This window comes from Triticum aestivum, chromosome 1B (genome assembly GCF_018294505.1).
Source record: "Triticum aestivum cultivar Chinese Spring chromosome 1B, IWGSC CS RefSeq v2.1, whole genome shotgun sequence".
In the NCBI taxonomy this organism is placed as follows: Eukaryota; Viridiplantae; Streptophyta; class Magnoliopsida; order Poales; family Poaceae; genus Triticum; species Triticum aestivum.
In genome coordinates this window covers 643894222-643916391 of record NC_057795.1, presented here as the reverse complement: position 1 = coordinate 643916391, position 22170 = coordinate 643894222, and the positions used below count along the sequence as shown (strand labels likewise).

The following is a 22170-nucleotide window of genomic DNA, read 5'->3' as shown; positions in this document are numbered from 1 at the left end:
TTTTGACACAAATATGGATATGGAAGTGAATATATCCGTATCCGAATAAGATTATGGGAAGTAATTTTCAAAATTGTAGCCCCAATATTTCAATTATCCAACTTAAAAGTCAAATAAGTGGTCAAACTTTACTCATTTTATGATTAATTTTAGAAATTATTATGCATTACAATAGTTTTTATTCATAAACCTATTTATCATTGACTTATTGTATGTCACAAGTTGAATACTTCATGTCACATAGCTATTGACTAATATACTTAAGCAATATGTCGTTATTAGTCGTATCCATTCCGAATCAAGAAAACATCCGATACGTATCCATATACGAATAACATCCGAGCCACATTCGTATCCGATAACATCCGTATTCGCATTCGTATTCGTTTTGTAAATATGAAAATGGAAGTGGTAAGAGCACTATCCGATCCGCATCCGATCCGTTTCCACCAGGCCGCCCCGGCCGCTCGTCTGATGGACGCAAGCGCATGCCGCTCCTCCTCTGTTGCCCCACGTATGGTGCCGCTCTCCTCTATCGTCGCGCGCGTGGCCGCCAACCTGATCCGTGAGCCAGAGAAGCCAGTAAGTTTCCTCCCTTCGGCGTTCACGTTCATGCCCACGCATCGGCCACAACACAGGTGCCGACGGAGCTTCATGCCACGGTCTAAATTGTTCTAACCGATCAAGTCCAACTGTTAATTAAGATGGCTTCTTGCTTGCTTCTTTTGCCTACAAGTGTGCTCACTTGCTTTTTCATAGCAGTATGTTCTCATGGTCGGATCGTGGTTCTTCTAGTTGATTAAGCTAGCTGCTTGTTTCCTTTTTTGTGCTCGCCCCTCACTTGCCTTTTTGTCTCATGATGCAAGCTTTATGTGTATCAAGTTGTGAATTAAGAGGACTGAGTTCTTTGGTCATAATTTAGTTATTGTGGTGAACAGAAGGACATGTAAAAGGTAAATGGGCAGTGGAGCAGGTAGGACATATACACGAGATCATATGCTGCAGAGTTTAGACATGCTTTGTTTTGGAATATGGAACAGAAGAACAGATACATCTCCACTATTATTAAACAATCAAATAAGAATTTTCTTACATGCACCACGCAATTAGCCCCACAACCCCGCATGACCCAGTCAACACCGCACGATTAGCCCCATAAACTTAATCTAACGACTGACTTTCACTTGATCCATTTTCTGTGTGCACTTAATAATTTAAATTGAATGACCGTAGTTCACCGCAGAGGAAAATGTGGAATTCCACGACCTGCGGCACCCTAATCACGCGACGCGAAAACAGCAAACTAATCGCTCGAGCACATGATGCACCCCGCTGCCTGTTGACGGACGCGAGTGGCCGCCGCACGAACGAACCGCCGCTGATCCGCCTACTACTCACCCACCTCCAATCTTCCCCGTGCAGACACCAGTCTCCTCCACCTCCAACCTCCCGCTGGAGGCTGCCGTCCTCAGCCACGGGTCAAGCACCCCGTCTCTCGCAGTCGCCGGGAGGCATCTACTACGACTCCCTATTGAAGGACGCGAGTGTGGGTTGCCCCCGCCGCACATGAAGCGAGCTCCGACTGCAGGCGCCGCCGGCCGCTCCTCCTCTGATGGACGCAAGCGCAGGCCGCCGCCGGCCGCTCGTCTGATGGACACAAGCGCAGGCCGCTCCTCCTCTGTTGCCCCACGTACGGTGCCACCCTCCTCTATCGTCGCGCGCGTGGCCGCCAACCTGATCCGTGAGCCAGAGAAGCCAGTAAGTTTCCTCCCTTCGGCATTCGCGTTCATGCCCACGCATCGGCCACAACACAGGTGCCTACCGAGCTTCATGCCATGATCTAAATTGTTCTAACCGATCAAGTCCAACTGTTAATTAAGATGGCTTCTTGCTTGCTTCTTTTGCCTACAAGTGTGCTCGCTTGCTTTTTCATAGCAGTATGTTCTCATGGTCGGATTGTGGTTCTTCAAGTTGATTAAGGTAGCTGCTTGTTTGCTTTTTTGTGCTCGCCCCTCACTTGCTTTTTTTGTCTCATGATGCAAGCTTTATGTGTACCAAGTTGTGAATTAAGAGGACTGAGTTCTTTGGGCACAAATTAGTTATTGTGGTGAACAGAAGGACATGTAAAAAGTAAATGGGCAATGGAGCAGGTAGGACATATACACGAGATCGTATGCTGCAGAATTTAGACATGCTTCTTTGTTTCGGAATATGGAACAGAAGAACAGATACATGACATAGAACACATATAAAGCTTCAGAATGGAATTCTAAAGCAACTACTTTTTCTGTTTGATGTACTGTCATTCTGTCAATGGCATTTTGATGTCCATATTGACTGTTCGATCAAATATGTAGCTAGGACTTTTGTGTTTCTATTGACGTGTGGCGGAGTTGGAGTTTAGAGTATTTATTGATAGGACTTTAGATGGCGTTAAAGCAACAAAAGCACTCCACCAGTGCACGACAGTAGTTATTAACAAAGCATGCTTCCATGTGTAATTTCTCACCCCAACTCGCGGTCTAGGGTTCCATGTGGTCAATCACGGTCCGGCTCTATTAGCGTCACGCAGCCGACCTCCAAAACTCCCCTTAATCCATTTTTCTTTGTTTTTTTTATTTCCATCTTCGGAGGGAGACTTCCATCTTGGCCTTGTGGACTTGATTTCTGATTAGTATTTCTGAACTTTGAGCTCGATTTGAAGAGACCACGACAGAAGATCGACTGTAGTTAGTTCCGTGTTCTAACAAATAAGTGTAGTTAGTCTTCAGGTTGCCTCATCCAAAAATCCGAATACATCGCCAGTCAACTCAACTTTGGAACTATAATTTACATGTGTATTTTACTGTTGGGGGATTATGTTCAAGGTTTCATTTTTATCCCATCACTGGATTGAAGTGGTGTTTTAATAGTATTTTTAGTGGTGTACAACTGTACCAGCTATTATTATTTGTTGCAATAGGGATTAGTGTAGATTGGTACAAAAGCATATCATGTTAGTCCATATTTAATTCAAAGGTAGGACTTCCTTAGTTATATTTGCGGATAGCATTGCATTTGCTACCAAGGTTCAGTTTGCAGTAGCTCAACTGTAATGTGCTGCGAACTGTGCTGTGGGAAATACCTTGTTTTATATATTCTTTATATATAGGTATAGGTATATAGGTTACTTTGATGATTTGATCGGTTGTAGTAAATGGTTAGTTAGTCAGTCCATTTGCATGAACTTTAGAACAAAAATGCAGTTTCCATCTTTTAGGACATTTGGCTTGCTTGTTGTGTACTCCCGTGATTATTCTGGTGTGGAACTGTGAGCCCTTCAGAAGTTGACCTCTAACTTGCTTTATAAATATATAGATTATACTAGTTGTAGCTTGTTGTGCATCTGCTTCCCCCTCACTATTGCACTAGAGGCCCTTTTGGAGCTAACTGAGATATTGTCAATTTATAGTCCTTCCGAGGAGACTTTGTGATATGCATAAGAGTGACAAAGATATTTTCAATTGATTGCACTTACATGCATTCTACCTATTACTTGTAGAGTGGAAGACTTCTCTTTTTGATGGACTCTGAATCTAAAGAAGCATTAGCATGCAGAGAAACTGGTCGTCCACCTTGCTGGTACAAATGGACTACCCGATTGTATACATGTGTTGGGTTTGATGATATTTGATGATTTGAGCCTTGTACTGGTGGGATTTCCACGTATGATCTAAACATTGACTGAAAATATTTATCAGAGTATTTGTTTCAAACAAATAAGTTTGCATAATATTACTCTATCATCCCAGATGATGGTTATTAATTACAAAAATCTTTTTCATTTTTATTTTTGAGAATAGCACATATGACATTTCCATTTTTCTCTACCTATTTGAGAAAAGGTGTAGACGAACAAACAACCACATGAATAAAACTAATTAAGTAAAGGTAAAATTCAAAAATGAATTGTATTGTCCGTGTGCACGTTTACTAGTACATACAAAATAATCAGGCACCTGAGGCATAAGGGCTCCCAATAATAAGTGATATAAATATGTAAAGATGTAAACACTCATTTAATGCTGGAGATATGGCGTATGATCTTGGGCGATTCGCTTCTTATGAAGAGTGATTGCATATATCAAAGTGTGAGATATATGCTTCCTTGGTATGGATTTAATGCTGGATTTATTTTCTTTTATTTATGATTGATACACCGCCCCGTTAAGGTGAACTATTAAGAATAAGAAGAGACAAGGTGGGCAGCGGGAGGAGACCGAGACAATACGCCAACACCATGGCCGTGGGCACATCCTCTTCGATGCTCGGCGGCGCTCTCCTCCTCCTACTTGTCCTCTCCTCGGCCATTGATGTTCACGGCGGGTCAAGCTCCAGCGCCGCGCCACGTTCCCCGCTGGACGAGCTCTGCATCGGCCTAGGCGGCTGGTACGTCACGCCGGACATGTGCGTGTCCGCGCTCTGCATTGACCCCTCCTGCCGCTCCGCACGCGGCTTGCCGGAGCTCGCGGTTCTGGCCACCAAGCTGACGGTGGCCAACGCCACAGTAGCCAAAACCAGCATCGAGTCTGCGCTCGCCCATGCCAAGAACGTCAAGGCCAGGAAGGTCATGCGGTCGTGCCTGCAGCTCTACGTCGGCGCCGTCCCGCGGCTGCAGTGGGCGGCGCGGTCGGTCGCTGCGGGGCGATATAGCGGCGTTCCGGACGTGCTAGAGGCAGCCTATAGGGACGTGTCACAGGGGTGCAGCAGCTTGGCCGGCGAGGTGGCGCTTCCCAAGGAGAACAACGAGTTCTTCATGATGGCCTTCGTCGTGCACGCCGTCGTCGATCGGGTGCAGCGTATTATCGGCTGACCAATCGATGAATAACCCGCTCTTCCCCTCCATAATAAGATAAAGACGCTATCAAGTCTCTAACATGCAATGCTGTATTGTGGGTTTATGAGTATTAGCTAAACTCTCGTGCTGTTTATTCATCTCTTTTCTTAGAGCTCCTACAACCATAGTTGGCATATCTAAGCACTTATACGTTTACAGACGCCTCCGGACACTCCTGCTGGCATTGATCGGGTAGTCTTCATATAATTGTAGTACGCATACCTCCCCGCACCTAAATCCATATAAGCCATGCAGCAATGTAACACGTTGATTAACATCACAAACAAGTTCATCAGACATAGAAATATAGACAGATTCGAGCATAGATAGTTGACCCGACCGACAAATCGGACCTAAAATAGACAAAGTTTACCGATTAAAGTAGAAACAAATAAAAAAGACAATGTAGAGGGCAAGATCACCACTTCTTGGCCGGGCCCTTGCCTTTGCCATCGCGTTCTGCGTCGCGGCCGTCCATCTCCTCTGTGTACGCGTCCGTGGCGGGAGGATCGGTGTCATCATTGCCGTCCTATCTGGTGGTGCCGCTTTCCAACACAGATGAGATATAGCCCGCAAAGAGGGCGGATGGCGCGGCTCTGCTCCAGGGCGTGGCATGCCGCCTTCGCCTTGGCGCTCTCCTTCTCCCTCGCAAGGCACTCCGAAGTCTCGAGCCTGAGACGGAGCGCCTTCGCATTCTTCCGCCGGAGGCGCCTCACGTCGGTCTCCGCTGTGGTGAGCGAGCGCTGCATCACCTTGCGGAGGGGCGCCTCATTCGAATCCACTGGCACGGAGCGTACGCGCTGCCAGGACAAGACAGGGCTCCGCCGCGGCCTTCGCCCACTGCCGCTCGCATCAAGCGGCCTTCGACTCTGACTTCGGCATGCGCATGCGCACCGGAGCCGAGAGCACCTAGTGCTGCGAAAGCGGTGCCGGAGCCAGAGGAGAACAGGAGGGGCCGCCCTGCTTTGGATCTGGAGTGGGCCAGAGAAAGAAGGGCGAGCCCGACCAACATTGCAGCGGTGCGACCTAGAGGATCTCGCGACGCCACTGACTCGAGCTTTTGTTGGTGTCCAGCCACGACCGCTCGATGGTGATGCCGAGCGCGAGCTCCTCATTGTCGGGCGCATTGCTACCGGAGTCGGAGTCCTACTCCTTCACAAGGACGTCCCAGTCCATGCAATTGGACTCTTTGCCTGACTCGTCGCCGGGCTTTGCCATGGCAGAGGAGGCGGAGAGATTCAGAGAAGTAGAGAAGACGAAAGGGGAGCGGAGAAGGGCGAGTGGACTGAGAGCGACTAAGGTTCGTTCGAGTATAATTAAGATTTATATTCTCTGTTATAACTGCTGTGATCCTGGAATACACAATTAAGTGGAAAACTCATATGCACGAGTGGAATGATAAACAACGAAACCTAATTCCTAGTCTAGTATGATCTATGTGCTTGCATGCAGATAATGAGTGATATAGCCCGCACTGTGGCTAGGCAACGAGATGAGGAGGCGCAAGCAGTAGAGGGGAAAGAAGGAATGGCACAAAATCACAAAGCAATGCCCCGCGATGAGCACATGAGTCCTACCGCTCCGCAGGCGAGATCCGCCTCGCCCGCTGGCAGTACCGCCAACGGTTGTGGAGGTGGCAGCCGCCTACAAGGAGAGTGATACGTCTCCAATGTATCTACAATTTTTTATTGTTCCATGCTATTATATTATCCATCTTGGATGTTTTAAATGCATTTATATGATATTTTCGGACTAACTTATTAACATAGAGCCCAGTGTCAGTTTCTGTTTTTTCCTTATTTTTGAGTTTTACAGAAAAGAAATACCAAACGGAGTCCAAACAAGCTGAAACTTTACGACGGCTTTTTATGGACCAAAAGAATCCCACGGAGTATCGGAGGTGGACCAGAGGAGCCTCGAGGCATCCAGAAGGGTGGAGGGCGCGCCCCAGCCTTGTTATCGCCTCGTGGACCCCCCTGACTTGTTCCCGACGCCAAAAATTCCTATAAATATAGAAACCCCAGAAATAAACCTAGTGAAGATAATATGCCCTAGAGGCAATAATAAAGTTGTTATTTATATTTCCTAATATCATGATAAATATTTATTATTCATGCTAGAATTGTATTAACCGAAAACTTAGTACATGTGTGAATACATAGACAAACAGAGTGTCACTAGTATGCCTCTACTTGACTAGCTCGTTTAATCAAAGATGGTTAAGTTTGAAGGAAATATGCCCTAGAGGAAATAATAAAGTTGTTATTTATATTTCCTTATATCATGATAAATGTTTATTATTAATGCTAGAATTGTATTAACCGGAAACTTAGTACATGTGTGAATACATAGACAAACATTGTGTCACTAGTATGCCTCTATTTGACTAGCTCGTTGAATCAAAGATGGTTAAATTTCCTAGTCATTGATATGATTTGTCATTTGATTAACGGGATCACATCATTAGAGAATAATGTGATTGACTTGACCCATTCCGTTAGCTTAGCACTTGATCGTTTAGTATATTGCTATTGCTTTCTTAATGAGTTATACATGTTCCTATGACTATGAGATTATGCAACTCCTGAATACCGGAGGAACACTTAGTGTGCTACCAAACGTCACAACGTAACTGAGTGATTATAAAGGTGCTCTATAGGTGTCTCCGATGGTACTTGTTGAAGTTGGCATAGATCAAGATTGGGATTTGTCACTCCGATTGTCGGAGAGGTATCTCTAGGCCCTCTCGGTAATGCACATCACTATAAGCCTTGCAAGCAATGTGACTAATGAGTTAGTTACGGGATGATGCATTACGGAACGAGTAAAGAGACTTGCCGGTAACGAGATTGAACTAGGTATTGAGATACCGACGATCGAATCTCGGGCAAGTAACATACCGATGACAAAGGGAACAACTTACGTTGTTATGCGCTTTGACCGATAAAGATCTTCGTAGAATATGTAAGAACGAATATGAGCATCCAGGTTTCGCTATTGATTATTGACCGGAGATGAGTCTCGGTCATGTCTACATAGTTCTCGAACCCGTAGGGTCCGCACGCTTAACGTTCGGTGACAATCGGTATTATGAGTTTATGTGTTTTCATGTACCAAAGATAGTTCGGACTCCCGGATGTGATCACGGACATGAAGAGGAGTCTCGAAATGGTCGAGACATAAAGATTGATATATCGGATGACTATATTCGGACACCGAATGAGTTCCGTGGGTCACCGGATAATTATCGGAGTGCCGGGGGTTATCGGAAACCCTAGGGGGACTATTGGGCCTTCATGGGCCATAGGGAAGAGGGGAGGCAGCCCACAAGGGGCAGCCGCACCCCCTGCCTATAGGGGGTCCGAATTGGACTAGGGAGGGGGGCGCCCCCCTTTCCTTCTCCTTTCCCTCTCCTTCCTTCCCCTTCCTCCTCCTAGTTGGACTAGGAAAGGGGGAGTCCTACTCCTACTAGGAGGAGGACTCCTCCCCCTCCTTGGTGCACCCCAAGGCTGACCGGCCTCCCCCCTTGATCCTTTATATACGGGGGCACGAGGGCACCCTAGAACACACAAGTTGATCATTGATCGCTTAGCCGTGTGCGGTGCCGCCATCCACCATTATCCACCTCGGTCATATTGGCGTAGTGCTTAGGCGAAGCCCTGCGCTGGTAGCTTCATCATCACCGTCATCACATCGTCGAGCTGATGAAGCTCTCCCTTGAAGCTCTACTGGATCGTGAGTTTGTGGGACGTCACCGAGCTGAACGTGTGCAGATCGTGGAGGTGCCGTACGTTCGGTACTAGGATCGATCGATCTGAAGACGTACGACTACATCAACCGCGTTGTCATAACGCTTCTGCTTACGGTCTAAGAGGGTACGTGGACAACACTCTCCCCTCTTGTTGCTATGCATCAACATGATCTTGCGTGTGCGTAGGAATTTTTTTGAAATTACTATGTTCCCCAACAGTGGCATCCGAGCCAGGTTTATGCGTAGATGTTATATGCACGAGTAGAACACAAGTGAGTTGTGGGCGATAATAGTCATACTGGTTACCAGCATGTCATACTTTGATTCGGCGGTATTGTTGGATGAAACGGCCCGTACCGACATTACGTGTACGCTTACGTGAGACTGGTTCTACGGACATGCTTCGCACACAGGTGGCTGGCGGGTGTCAGTTTCTCCAACTTTAGTTGAATCGAGTGTGGCTACGCCCGGTCCTTGTTGAAGGTTAAAACATCACATACTTGACAAAAAATCGTTGTGGTTTTGATGTGTAGGTAAGAATGGTTCTTGCTCAGCCCGTAGCAGCCACGTAAAACTCACAACAAGAAAGTAGAGGACGTCTAATTTGTTTTTGCAGGGCATGTTGATATGGTCAAGACATGATGCTAAATTTTATTGTATGAGATGATCATGTTTTGTAACAGAGCTATCGGCAACTGGAAGGAGCCATATGGTTGTCGCTTTATTGTATGAAATGCAATCGCCATGTAATTGCTTTACTTTACCACTTAGCGGTAGCGATAGTCGTAGAAGCAATAGTTGGTGAGACGACAACGATGCTATGATGGAGATCAAGGTGTCGCGCCGGTGACAATGGTGATCATGACGGTGCTTTGGCGATGGAGATCAAAGGCACAAGATGATGATGGCCATATCATATCACTTATATTAATTGCATGTGATGTTTATCTTTTATACATCTTATTTTGCTTAGATCGACGGTAGTATTATAAGATGATCTCTCACTAAATTTCAAGGTGTAAGTGTTCTCCCTGAGTATGTACCGTTGTGACAGTTCTTTGTGTTGATACACCATGTGATGATCGGGTGTGATAGGCTCTACATTCACATACAACGGATGCAAGCCAGTTTTGCAAACGCAGAATACTCGGGTTAAACTTGACGAGCCTAGCTTATGCAGATATGGCCTCGGAACACTGGAGACCGAAAGTTCGAGCATGAATCATATAGTAGATATGATCAAAATAGTGATGTTTGATAACCCACAAGTGTAGGGGATCGCAACATCTTTCGAGGGTAAAGTATTCAACCCAAATTGATAAATTCGACACAAGGGGAGCCAAAGAATATTCTTGAGTATTAGCAGTTGAGTTGTCAATTCAACCACACCTGGATAACTTAGTATCTGCAACAAGGTATTTAGTAGCAAAGTAGTATGATAGTAATGGTAACAGTGGTAAAAGGTAAAGATAGTAATAGCAATATTTTTGGTGTTTTGTAGTGATTGTAACAGTAGCAACGGAAAAGTAAATAAGCGAAGCACAATATATGAAAAGCTTGTAGGCAATGGATCAGTGATGGATAATTATGCCGGATGTGGTTCCTCATGTAATAGTTATAATATAGGGTGACACAGAACTAGCTCCAGTTCATCAATGTAATGTAGGCATGTATTCCGTAAATAGTCATACGTGCTTATGGAAAAGAACTTGCATGACATATTTTGTCCTACCCTCCCGTGGCAGTGGGGTCCTAGTGGAAACTAAGGGATATTAATGCCTCCTTTTAATAGAGAACCGGACCAAAGCATTAACACATAGTGAATCCATGAACTCCTCAAACTACGGTTATCACCGAGAAGTATCCCGATTATTGTCACTTCGGGGTTGTCGGATCATAACACATAATAGGTGACTATAGACTTGCAAGATAGGATCAAGAACACACATATATTCATGAAAACATAATAGGTTCAGATCTGAAATCATGGCACTCGGGCCCTAGTGACAAGCATTAAGCATAGCAAAGTCATAGCAACATCAATCTCAGAACATAGTGGATGCTAGGGATCAAACCCTAACAAAACTAACTTGATTACATGGTAAATCTCATCCAACCCATCACCGTCCAGCAACCCTACGATGGAATTACTCACGCACGGCGGTGAGCATCATGAAATTGGTGATGGAGGATGGTTGATGATGACGATGGCGACGAATCCCCCTCTCCGGAGCCCCGAACGGACTCCAGATCAGCCCTCCCGAGAGAGATTAGGGCTTGGCGGCGGCTCCGTATCGTAAAACGCGATGAAACTTTCTCTCTGATTTTTTTCTCCGCGCGACGGAAGATATAGAGTTGGAGTTGAGGTCGGTGGAGGTCCAGGGGGGCACGAGATAGGGGGCGCGCCCTACAGAGGGGGGGGGGGGCGCCCCCTGTCTCGTGGACAGGCCCTGGGCCCCCTGGTGTATTTCTTTCGCCCAGAAATTCTTATTAATTCCAAAAAGTGTCTCCGTGGATTTGCAGGTCATTCCGAGAACTTTTCTTTTCTACACATAAAACAACATCATGGCAGTTCTGCTGAAAACAGCGTCAGTCCGAGTTAGTTTCATTCAAATCATGCAAGTTAGAGTCCAAAACATGGGCAAAAGTGTTTGGAAAAGTAGATACATTGGAGACGTATCAATGTTCACCACTGAAAACTACTCCATCTCACGTGATGATCGGACATGTTTTAGTTGACTTGGGTCATGTGATCATTTAGATGACTAGAGGGATGTCTATCTAAGTGGGAGTGCTTAAGTAATATGATTAATTGGACTTTAAGTTATCATGAACTTAGTCTGATAGTATTTTGCAAATTATGTTGTAGATCAATAGCTCGCGTTATAGCTTCCCTATGTTTTTTATATGTTCCTAGAGAAAACTTAGTTGAAAGATGTTAGTAGCAAAGATGCGGACTAGGTCCGTGATCTGAGGTGTATACTCATTGCTGCAGAGAAGAATTATGTCCTTGATGCACCGCTGGGTGACAGACCTATTGCAGGAGAAGATGCAGACGTTATGAAACTTGCTATCGGTCTAGTAAAGTAGTCAATTGCTTAGGGATAATTTCACAACTCCTACCACCACTTTTCCACACTCGCTATATTTACTTTATTGCTTCTTTATTTAAACAGCACCTACTTTTTATTTATGTGCTCTTTATTAAATATCTTGCAAACCTACCCTATCACACCTACAAAGTACTTCTACTTTCATACTTGTTCTAGGTAAAGCGAACACTAAGCGTGCGTAGAGTTGTATCAGTGGCAAATAGGACTTGAGAGGATATTTGTTCTTCCTTTAGCTCCTCGTTGGGTTCGACACTCTTACTTATCGAAAGAGCCTACAATTATCCCCTGTACTTGTGGGTTATCAGATGCTCAAGTATTATCTCTACTTAGTGCGGAAATTTGTGCTAGCAGAGAAAGGGGGGCAAGCACTACATGTTGAAGGATCTATGACAATATGACTTCTGTGTGAATATGAGCAAACATAAATCATTACGTTATCTTCCTTGTCCAACGTCAACAACTTTAGCATATAATATTTTCATGGGGGCTCACAATCAAAAAAGATTTCCATGATAGTGTAATTGCATGTGAAAGTTCTCTTCCTTATACTAATTATTCATGAATTGCTTGTACGACCAAAATAGTGATTGTCAAGCCTCAAAAGATTTCACTTTTAAACCCAATGTGAAGCTACCACTAGGCATGATAATATATTAACTTCATAACATTCAATTTATTCAACAATTTACTCATAGGATATAAGTGAAGCACAAGGGCAATTCCAAAGAAAAGAGCTTCGTTGACGGGATGTGAATGCCGCTTACTTAGCCTCCTTGGCAACTATTTGAGGACTCTAGTTTATTTAAAAACTTTCAGATCTAAGTATTTTATTAAAACAGCAAGCAAAAAAATTAAATTACATTCTAAGAATAGCACACATCAAGTGAAGAAGCAAAAACTTAGGCTCCACCGATACTAACCGATAATTGTTGAAGAAGAAAGGTGGGATGCCTACCGGGGCATCCTCAAGCTTAGATGCTTGAGACTTCTTGAAATATTTTCTTGGGGTGCCTTGGGAATTCCCAAGCTTGAGCTTTTGTGTCTCCTTAGTTCCCCTCATATCACGATTTTCCTAAATCTCAAAATCTTCATCCACACAAAACTCAACAAGAACTCGTGAGATAAGTTAGTATAAACCAATGCAAAACCCGTATCATTCTCTAGTGTAGAAAATCACTACAATTATTAGTAAACATTGCATACTAAATGCCTCTGCATATCTAATACTCCTATCCTCAAATAGGATCATTAAACAAGCAAACATATGCAAACAATGCAAACATAACGGCAATCTGCCAAAACAGTATAGTCTGTAAAGAAAGCAAGAGTATCAATACTTATTCAACTCCAAACATTATGAAATTATACCACACTGTAGAAAATTTATCAGTGCTTATTTTTCAAAAACAATCAACATTTTATCACATTCTTACTTTCCTCGGGAATTTTTGCAACATCGACAATCTTTCTGTTTTCAAACAGAAACATTTATACTTGCAAGATAAGCATGCCAAAGGCTATACTTGACATTTTTATTGAAATAAAAGATGCAAAACATTATTCTAAATAACAAAAAGCAAATCCTAACAAAATAAATAGATGCTCCAAGCAAAACACATATCATGTGACGAATGAAAACATGGCTTCAAGTGAGGTTACCGATAATGTTGGAGACGAAAGAGGGGATGTCTTCTGGGGCATCCCCAAGCTTAGTTGCTTGGATATTCTTTGGATATTAAATTGGGGTCCCTTGAGAATCCCCAATATTAGGGTCTTGTCACTCCTTATTCTCCTCATATCAATATCTCACCCTAAACTTGAAAACATCAATCACACAAAACTTAACAGAACTTTGTGAGATAGGTTAGTATTATAAAGAGCAAACCATTTCACTTTTGGTATTGTCAAAGACAAGATTCATAAATGTTTCCACACAATGTCTACTGTATAATATCATTTCCACAATTTATACTGAGCAATATAAGTCATAGAAACTAGAAAACAAGCAAACTATGCACTGAAAACAGAATTTGTCAAAAACAGAACAGTCTGTAGTAATCTGGATAACTACCACACTTATGCTACTCAAAAAATTATTAAAAAATTATGAACACGTGAGAAATTTGTATATTAAACTTCTGCAAAAAGAATCAACTCAAAATCACTCTTCTGTTAAAAATGAGACTTATTTTCGTGAGCGCAAAAGTTTTTGTTTTTCAGCAGGGTCAAATCAACTATCAACCAACATGATCCCAAAGGCTTTACTTGGCACTTTATTGAAACAAAAGCAATAAAACATGATTACTACAGTAGCTTAATCATGTGAACACACAAAAACAGTAAGTAAAAGTGTTGGCTTGTCCACCAAGAAGCGCTTTTCTTTAGTGCCTTTTAGCTAGGCATGATGAGTTCAATGATGCTCGCATGAATGATAAGAATTGAAACATAAAGAGAGCATCATGAGTCATAGGTTCCTCTCTCATAATAATTTTCAGTATCATCATGAATAGATTAATCAATATAACCATTACATAAAGCACTCTTTTCATAATGCACAAGCATAAAAAATTTACAGCTCTTTATGGCATACATGTCATCATAATAATCATCATAGATAGCAACTTTATTGTCATAGTCAATTGAAACCTCTTCCAAAATAGTGGATGTATCACTAATAAAGTCATGACCTCTCCAAATCCAGTTTCATCAATATTGTAATAAGATTCAACACCCTCCAAAATAGTGGGATCACTACTACCTAGAGTTGATACTCTTCCAAACCCACTTTTATCAATGTAATCATCATAAATAGGAGGCATGCCATCATCAAAAAAAAAATTCTTATCAAAAGTAGAAGGAAACAAAGGATCATATTCATTAAGCAAAGCATCCCCAAGCTTAGGACAAGCATTATTTCCAGCAAATAAATCTCAAAACATATCATACTCACTAAACATAGCATCCCCAAGCTGGTCGTTTTGCATATCATCACAATCATTCTTATCAATAGCATGAATGGCACCAATTGTATAGCAAACATTATTATCATCTTCTTCCAAGAAAGTGCCAAAAAGATCTCCAAGATTATAAGAAGTATCATTATCTTCCCAATCATAATCATCACAACAAGCAATAGGCATAACAAAATAATCATCAAGTTCATCATCTTCCACAATAATTTTTGATTCATTTTCATGGGGCACAACAATAATAGGAGCAACATTATTTGGGAGAGATACCTTTTTACCTCTATTCTTTCTTCTTTTCTTCTTCTTCACCGCATCATGTGCGGGTTCAATTAATTTTTTCAAGCTCTTTGTTGAAGAGATTGATTGGATAGGAAGTTCCTCCTCGTTACCTGATTCATCATAATAAACACTAGGAGAGTATTGGGAAATATTTTCCATTTCATTAGTTCTCTCTTCATATTCTATTTGTTTTCTTGTCTTTAGATAGTTGGCAATATAAGGATTCTCAATGCAATTTACCGCACAAAACATATAAATTTCCTCTAGATCAAAATCAAGAAATCTCTTGAGATTAAATTTTGGAATACCCTTAGTTATACGTTTCATTTCTTCATACCCCAAGAGAAGACTAAGATATTTATGATGCTCAAGGGTAATCAAGTTATCACAAATTTTGGACACTATTTGATCATGAAAGAATCTGCATTGAATATTTAAATGGCCATGTTCAATGCAAAGTTCACAAGGATGGCGAAAAAAATTAAATCTTTTAGCACAATCATCTAGCCTCTCTTGCAACTTTTTCGTTTCTAAGTATTTATGCTTCTTACAAAATCTATCTTCCCTTTTTGGGGTGCAATTGCACTCCCAATTCAGTCCACAAAAAGGGACATCCCTATAAGAAACATTTTTGTCATGACTTGTGCAATCATCATTAGCATTTTGGATATTCAAATAATTCACACTAACAACATTGCAATCATGCTCATCATTCAAATACTTTGTGCCACACATTTTATTGACTTCCTCTTCTAACAATTGAGCAGAATTTTCCGAACCATCATTTTCAAGAAAGATATTATAAAGATGATCAATAATATGATGCAACCTCAATTCCATTTTTTGTTTTCTTTTTATAAACCAAACTAGTGATAAAACAAGAAACTAAAAGGTTCAACAACAAGATCTAAAGATATACCTTCAAGCACTCACCTCCCCGGCAACGGTGCCAGAAAAGAGCTTGATGTCTACGACGCAACTTTATTCTTGTAGAAACGTGTTGGGCCTCAAGCGCAGAGTTTTGTAGGACAATAGCAATTTTTCCTCAAGTGGATGACTTAAGGTTTATCAATCCATGAGAGGTGTAGGATGAAGATGGTCTCTCTCAAACGACCCTGCAACCAAATACAAGAAATCTCTTGTGTCCCCAACACACCCAATACAATGGAAAATTATATTGGTGCACTAGTTCGGCGAAGAGATGGTGATAAAAGTGTAATATGGATGGTATAAATATATTTTTATAATCTGAATAAATAAAAACAGCAAGGTAGCACATAGTAAATGGGCACAAAACGGTGTTGCGATGCTTAAAAACAAGGCCTAGGGTCCGTACTTTCGCTAGTGCAATCTCTCAACAGTGCTAACGCAGTTGGATCATATGATTATCCCTCAAAGTACAATAAAGTACCACTCCCAAGTTCCTATTAGCGGAGAACAAAAGATATAAATTGTTTGTAGGGTACGAAACCACCTCAAAGCTATTCTTTTATGTTCAATCTATCCTAGAGTTCATACTAAAATAACGCAGGTTATTCTTTCTGATCGATCTAATCAAGAGTTCGTACTAAAATAACACCAAAGCAAATTCATATTCACAATACTCAATCCACACACAGCACTACAAGGAGACCCCAAAGTTTCTATCGGAGAAAAGATAATAAAAACATGCATCAACCCCTATGCATAGATTACCCCAACGTCACCTCGGGAATCCGCAAGTTGACTGCCATAACATACATCAAGTGAATCAATATGATACCCCAATTGTCACAACAAGTATTCATACCGCAAGACATACATCATGTGTTCTCATCTCCGAATATTCAATCTGACAAGGCAAAACTTCAAAGGGTAAAGATTCAATTCATCACAACAAGAGTATAGAGGGGAAAAACATCATATGATCCGACTATATTAACAAAGACCATGATATAGATCACGAGAGAGAGAGAGAGATTAAACACATAGCTACTGGTACAAACCCTCAGCCACGAGGGTGGACACTCCCTCCTCATCATGATGGCCGCCGAGATGATGAAGATGGCCATCGGAGATGATTCCCCCTCCAGCAGGGTGCCGGAGTGGAGCTAGATTGGTTTTCGATGGATACAGAGCCTTGCGGCGGCGGAACTTCTAACCTAGGTTAACCCAGAAGGGTTTCGGGATATTTGGAAATTTATAGTGCAAAGAGGGGGTGCGGGAGGCCACCGAGGTGGGCACAACCCACCTGGGCGCGCCAGGGGGCCCTGGGGCGCCCTGGTGGGTTGTGCCCCCCCTCGGGGCACCCCCCAGGTGCTGCTCTGACCCAATGGATGTCTTCTGGCCCATAAAAAATCTCCGTGGAGTTTCACGATGTTTGGACTCCGTTTGATATTGATTTCATGCGATGTGAAGAACAAGCAAAAAACAGCAACTGGCACTGGGCACTGGGTCAATAGGTAAGTCCCAAAAAATGATATAAAATTGTTATAAAATGATTGTAAAACACCCAAGAATGATAAAATGGCAGCATGAATACTTCATAAATTATAGATAGGTTGGAGACGTATCATCACCCAGGTTTGGGCCCTCTTAATGGAGGTAATACCCTACGTCCTGCTTGATTGACTTTGATGAGTATAGGGGTTACAAGAGTCGATCTACCTCGAGATCGTAATGGCTAAACCCTAGCTGTCTAGCCTATGCAAATTCTCATAGCCTCTACAGACTAAACCCTCCAGTTTATATAGACACTGGATGGACCTAGGGTTGTACAAAGTCGGTTTACAGAGGAAGGAGACTGTACATCCGGATGCCAAGCTTACCATCCACGCAAACGAGAGTCCCGCCCGGACACGGGGGAATGCCTTCCATCTTGTATCTTCATGGCCCATCAGTCCGGCTCATGCCACGCAGCCCAGACACCCGAGGACCCCATAATCCAGGGCTCCCTCAGCAAGCGCAGACCTTTCCTCCTCTGTTGCCCCACGTACGGTGGTGCCCTCCTCTATCATCGCACGCGTGGCCGCCAACCTGATCCATGAGCCAGAGAAGCCAGTAAGTTTCCTCCCTTCGGCATTCACGTTCATGCCCACGCATCGGCCACAACACAGGTGCCTACGGAGCTTCATGCCATGGTCTAAATTGTTCTAACCGATCAAGTCCAACTGTTAATTAAGATGGCTTCTTGTTGCTTCTTTTGCCTACAAGTGTGTTCGCTTGCTTTTTCATAGCAGTATGTTCTCATGGTTGGATCGTGGTTCTTCTAATTGATTAAGGTAGCTGCTTGTTTGCTTTTTTGTGCTCGCCCCTCACTTGCTTTTTTGTCTCATGATGCAAGCTTTATGTGTACCAAGTTGTGAATTAAGAGGACTGAGTTCTTTGGGCACAATTTAGTTATTGTGGTGAACAAAAGGACATGTAAAAAGGTAAATGGGCAATGGAGTAGGTAGGACTGTTTTAATACTATTATTAGTGGTGTACAACTGTTCCAACTATTATTATTTGTTGCAATAGGGATTAGTGTAGATTGGTACAAAAGCATATCATGTTAGTCCATATTTAATTCAAAGGTAGGACTTCCTTAGTTATATTTGTTGATAGTATTGCATTTGCTACCAAGGTTCAGTTTGCAGTAGCTCAACTGTAATGTGTTGCGAACTGTGATGTGGGAAATACCTTGTTTTATATATTCTTTATGTATAGGTATAGGTATATAGGTTACTTTGATGATTTGATCGGTTGTAGTGAATGGTTAGTTAGTCAGTCCATTTCCATTAACTTTAGAACAAAAATGCAGTTTCCATCTTTTAGGACATGGCTTGCTTGTTGTGTAGAATGTATGGTTAATGTTTCTCCCGTGATTATTTTGGTGTGGAACTGTGAGCCCTTCAGAAGTTGACCTCTAACTTGCTTTATAAATATATAGATTATATTAGTTGTAGCTCGTTGTGCATCTGCTTCCCCATCACTCTTGCACTACAGGCCCTTCTAGAGCTAACTGAGATATTGTCAGTTTACAATCCTTCAGAGGAGACTTTGTGATATGCATAAGACTGACAAAGATATTTTCAAATCCCTAAAGAATTGATTGCACTTACATGCATTCTACCTATTACTTGTAGAGTGGAAGACTTCTCTTTTTGATGGACTCTGAATCTAAAGAAGCATTAGCATGCGGAGAAACTGGTCGTCCACCTTGCTGGTACAAATGGACTACCCGATTTTATACATGTGTTGGATTAGATGATATTTGATGATTTGAGCCTTGTACTGGTGGGATTTGTACGTATGATCTAAACATTGACTGAAAATATTTACCAAAGTATTTGTTTCAAACAAATAAGTTTGCATAATATTACTCTTATCATCCCAGATGATGGTTATTAATTACAAAACTCTTTTTCATTTTTATTTGGAATAAGTATATTTTTCATCCTTGAATTCTCTCGAAACTATAGAAATCGTCCCTTAATTACGAAACCAGTAAAACTCAGTCCCCGAACTAATCAAACCAGATAATTTTCGTCCCTAATACCACTTCAGGCGGTTTGAGTTTGATGTGGACCTGGTTTTGACTAGTACTGCCCACGTGGCCCAGTTTGACCGCCACGTCTAAGCTGAGGTTTCGGGAGCTGATAGACGCCGGTAGCTGCTCCTTCATCTCACGAAGCTCAGCGCTTGGAAGCAGTCTGAGTTAGCGGGCGGCCGCGGCCGAACCATCAAGTGCGCCGGTTGAAAGTGCTTGATCAACAAGCGCACGCCGGCGCCGGCGGGTTCCTCGTGACTGCGCTGTTCGCGCGCCGGATGGCGGCGGACGCTCCCCAACACACCAAACACTCACACCGTGCTCGCCCTACCCAACGTCGTATCTTCCCCTGACCTGGTGTGGCGGCACAAATCGTGCGCGACGGTGCCAGCACAAATCCTTGACTAAACGAGCAGAGTCCAACATGGCGCCCAGTACTGTGAGCGGCATCGAGGCTGTGCAGATTCCCTCGGGCCATGGCATTGGCTTGCTAATGTTGGCCGAGGATGTGCGTGTGGTTGACTAGCAGAGCTTCCGGCTTGATTGTGTTCGTGCAGCTGGCTAGCTGTGTTGTTCGCGTGCTTGCTGTGTTCGTGCGTACGGGTACGGCCTCCATGTGCATGGCTGGGCGTCGGCAACTGCAAGAACGGCGATGGCAGCTAATGAATTCGGACGCGGCCCCGTGAGTTTCTTGCCGAGCTGGAGGTGCACTAGTCGACGAGCGGCGCCGAGGCCGGCTGCCGACGATGCACCTGGAACGACGCGAAGGCTCGGCTGCACCACGACAGCTTGACATCTCCGCCTCTCCAGGTACAGCGGCTGGCATCCGTGGCCGCCATACGCCTCACGGAGCAGACGGGCATGCTGAACGGGGTCGCGGCGCTCACGTACAGCCGGCGTCGTGCGCCTGGCTGCGGACGAGGTGGCACGCGCCGGCGTGGGAACACCTTCTCGCCCGTTTGCTACAGTGGCGTGGCGGTCAAACCGGGCCACGTGGCCAGTGCTGGTCAAAACCAGGTCCACGTCATACTCAAACGGCCGGAAGTGGTATCAGGGACGAGGATTATCCGGTTTCATTAGTTTAGGGACTGAGTTTTGCTAGTTTCGTAATTGAGGGACGATTTCTATACTTTCGAAAGAATTCAAGGATGAAAAATATACTTATCCTTTTTTATTTTTGAGAATATCACATATGACATTTCCATTTTTCTCTACCTATTTGAAAAAAGGTGTAGACGAACAAACAGCCACATGAATAAAACTAATTAAGTAAAGGTGAAATTCGAAAATGAATTGCATTGTCGAACGTGCGTTGCACGTACACGTTACTAGTACATACAAAATAATCAGGCACCTGAGGCACAAGGGCTCCCAATAATAAGTGATATAAATGGTACTCCCTCCGTAAAGAAATATAATAACGTTTAGATCACTAAAGTAGTGATCACTAAAATAGTATATTTCTTTACGGAGCGAGTAGTATGTAAAGATGTAAACACTCATTTAATGCTGGAGATATGGCGTATGATCTTCGGCGATTCGCTTCCTTCTCCTCCTCCTCCAAGAAAGAAAGTTAGGTTTTGTGCCTCTCGCCGGCGCCGACGCAGGTCCGCCTCGTCTCCGGTGGCCCTAGGGCCATGGAGGCGCGGTGGATCCTGGCAAGGGCCGGCGGGAGGGCTCCGTTTTTAGTCGTTTTTTTCAATCTTGTTAGGGTTTGTGTCCTACTCAGGAAGGCGAGACGGCGGCGGCTCCCTGAAGATGTAATAAAGGTCTCCCCGCTTAGCCCCCGTTCCGGCGGTGCGTCTAGCATCGTTGGTGGGCGTGTGGAGGTGTGTCTCCGGCAGATCTATCTTTGGTGGATTTGCTCGGATCTCGTCGTTGTTCGTCTACGTTCGTGTGTCTTCGGTTTGGATCCTTCCGATCTACGTTATTTTTCATCGGCGGCGGTTGCTGTTCTGGGGTGCTGGCCCTATGGGGCCTTAGCACGACGACTTCCCGACTGTCTACTACAACAAGTTGTGCCCGGCTCCGGCGATGGAGGGGTGATGACGGCGGCGCGCCTTCCGCTCGCTTCGGTGCTTGTAGTCGTCGCTAGGTGGTCTACGAATCTGAATGTAATTTTTATTTCTGGTATTCATTGTACTGCCATGATTGAAGATGAATAGATTGAAAGTTTTTCCGAAAAAAAAAAGAAGAGTGATTGCATATATTAAAGTGTGAGATATATGCTTCCTTGGTATGGATTTAATGCTGGATTTATTTTCTTTTATTTATGATTGATACACCGTCCGTTAAGGTGAACTATTAAGAATAAGAAGAGACAAGGTGGACAGTGGGAGGAGACCGAGACAATACTCCAACACCATGGCCGTGGGCACATCCTCTTCGATGCTCGGCGGCGCTCTCCTCCTCCTACTTGTCCTCTCCTCGGCCATTGATGTTCACGGCGGGTCAAGCTCCAGCGCCGCGCCACGTTCCCCGCTGGACGAGCTCTGCATCGGCCTAGGCGGCTGGTACGTCACGCCGGACATGTGCGTGTCCGCGCTCTGCATTGACCCCTCCTGCCGCTCCGCACGCGGCTTGCCGGAGCTCGCGGTTCTGGCCACCAAGCTGACGGTGGCCAACGCCACAGTAGCCAAAACCAGCATCGAGTCTGCGCTCGCCCATGCCAA

General features: G+C 43.7%; 2 protein-coding genes across 2 annotated transcripts in view; both read left to right on the top strand.

Annotated features, from left to right (window-relative positions):
* Positions 1-4267: 4267 nt before the first annotated feature.
* Positions 4268-4856, top strand: LOC123098148 (uncharacterized). Its single transcript, XM_044520051.1, has one exon. The coding sequence runs from the start codon at positions 4280-4282 to the stop codon at positions 4850-4852; it is 573 nt and encodes a 190-aa protein (XP_044375986.1). The 5' UTR covers positions 4268-4279; the 3' UTR covers positions 4853-4856.
* Positions 4857-21850: 16994 nt separating this feature from the next.
* Positions 21851-22170, top strand: part of LOC123081123 (uncharacterized) — a 1808-nt gene continuing 1488 nt past the window's right edge. The window contains exon 1 of the mRNA XM_044504060.1: positions 21851-22165. Within this exon, the coding sequence (XP_044359995.1) occupies positions 21863-22165 (303 nt within the window). The 5' untranslated portion in view covers positions 21851-21862. The remainder of the gene's footprint in view (positions 22166-22170) is intronic.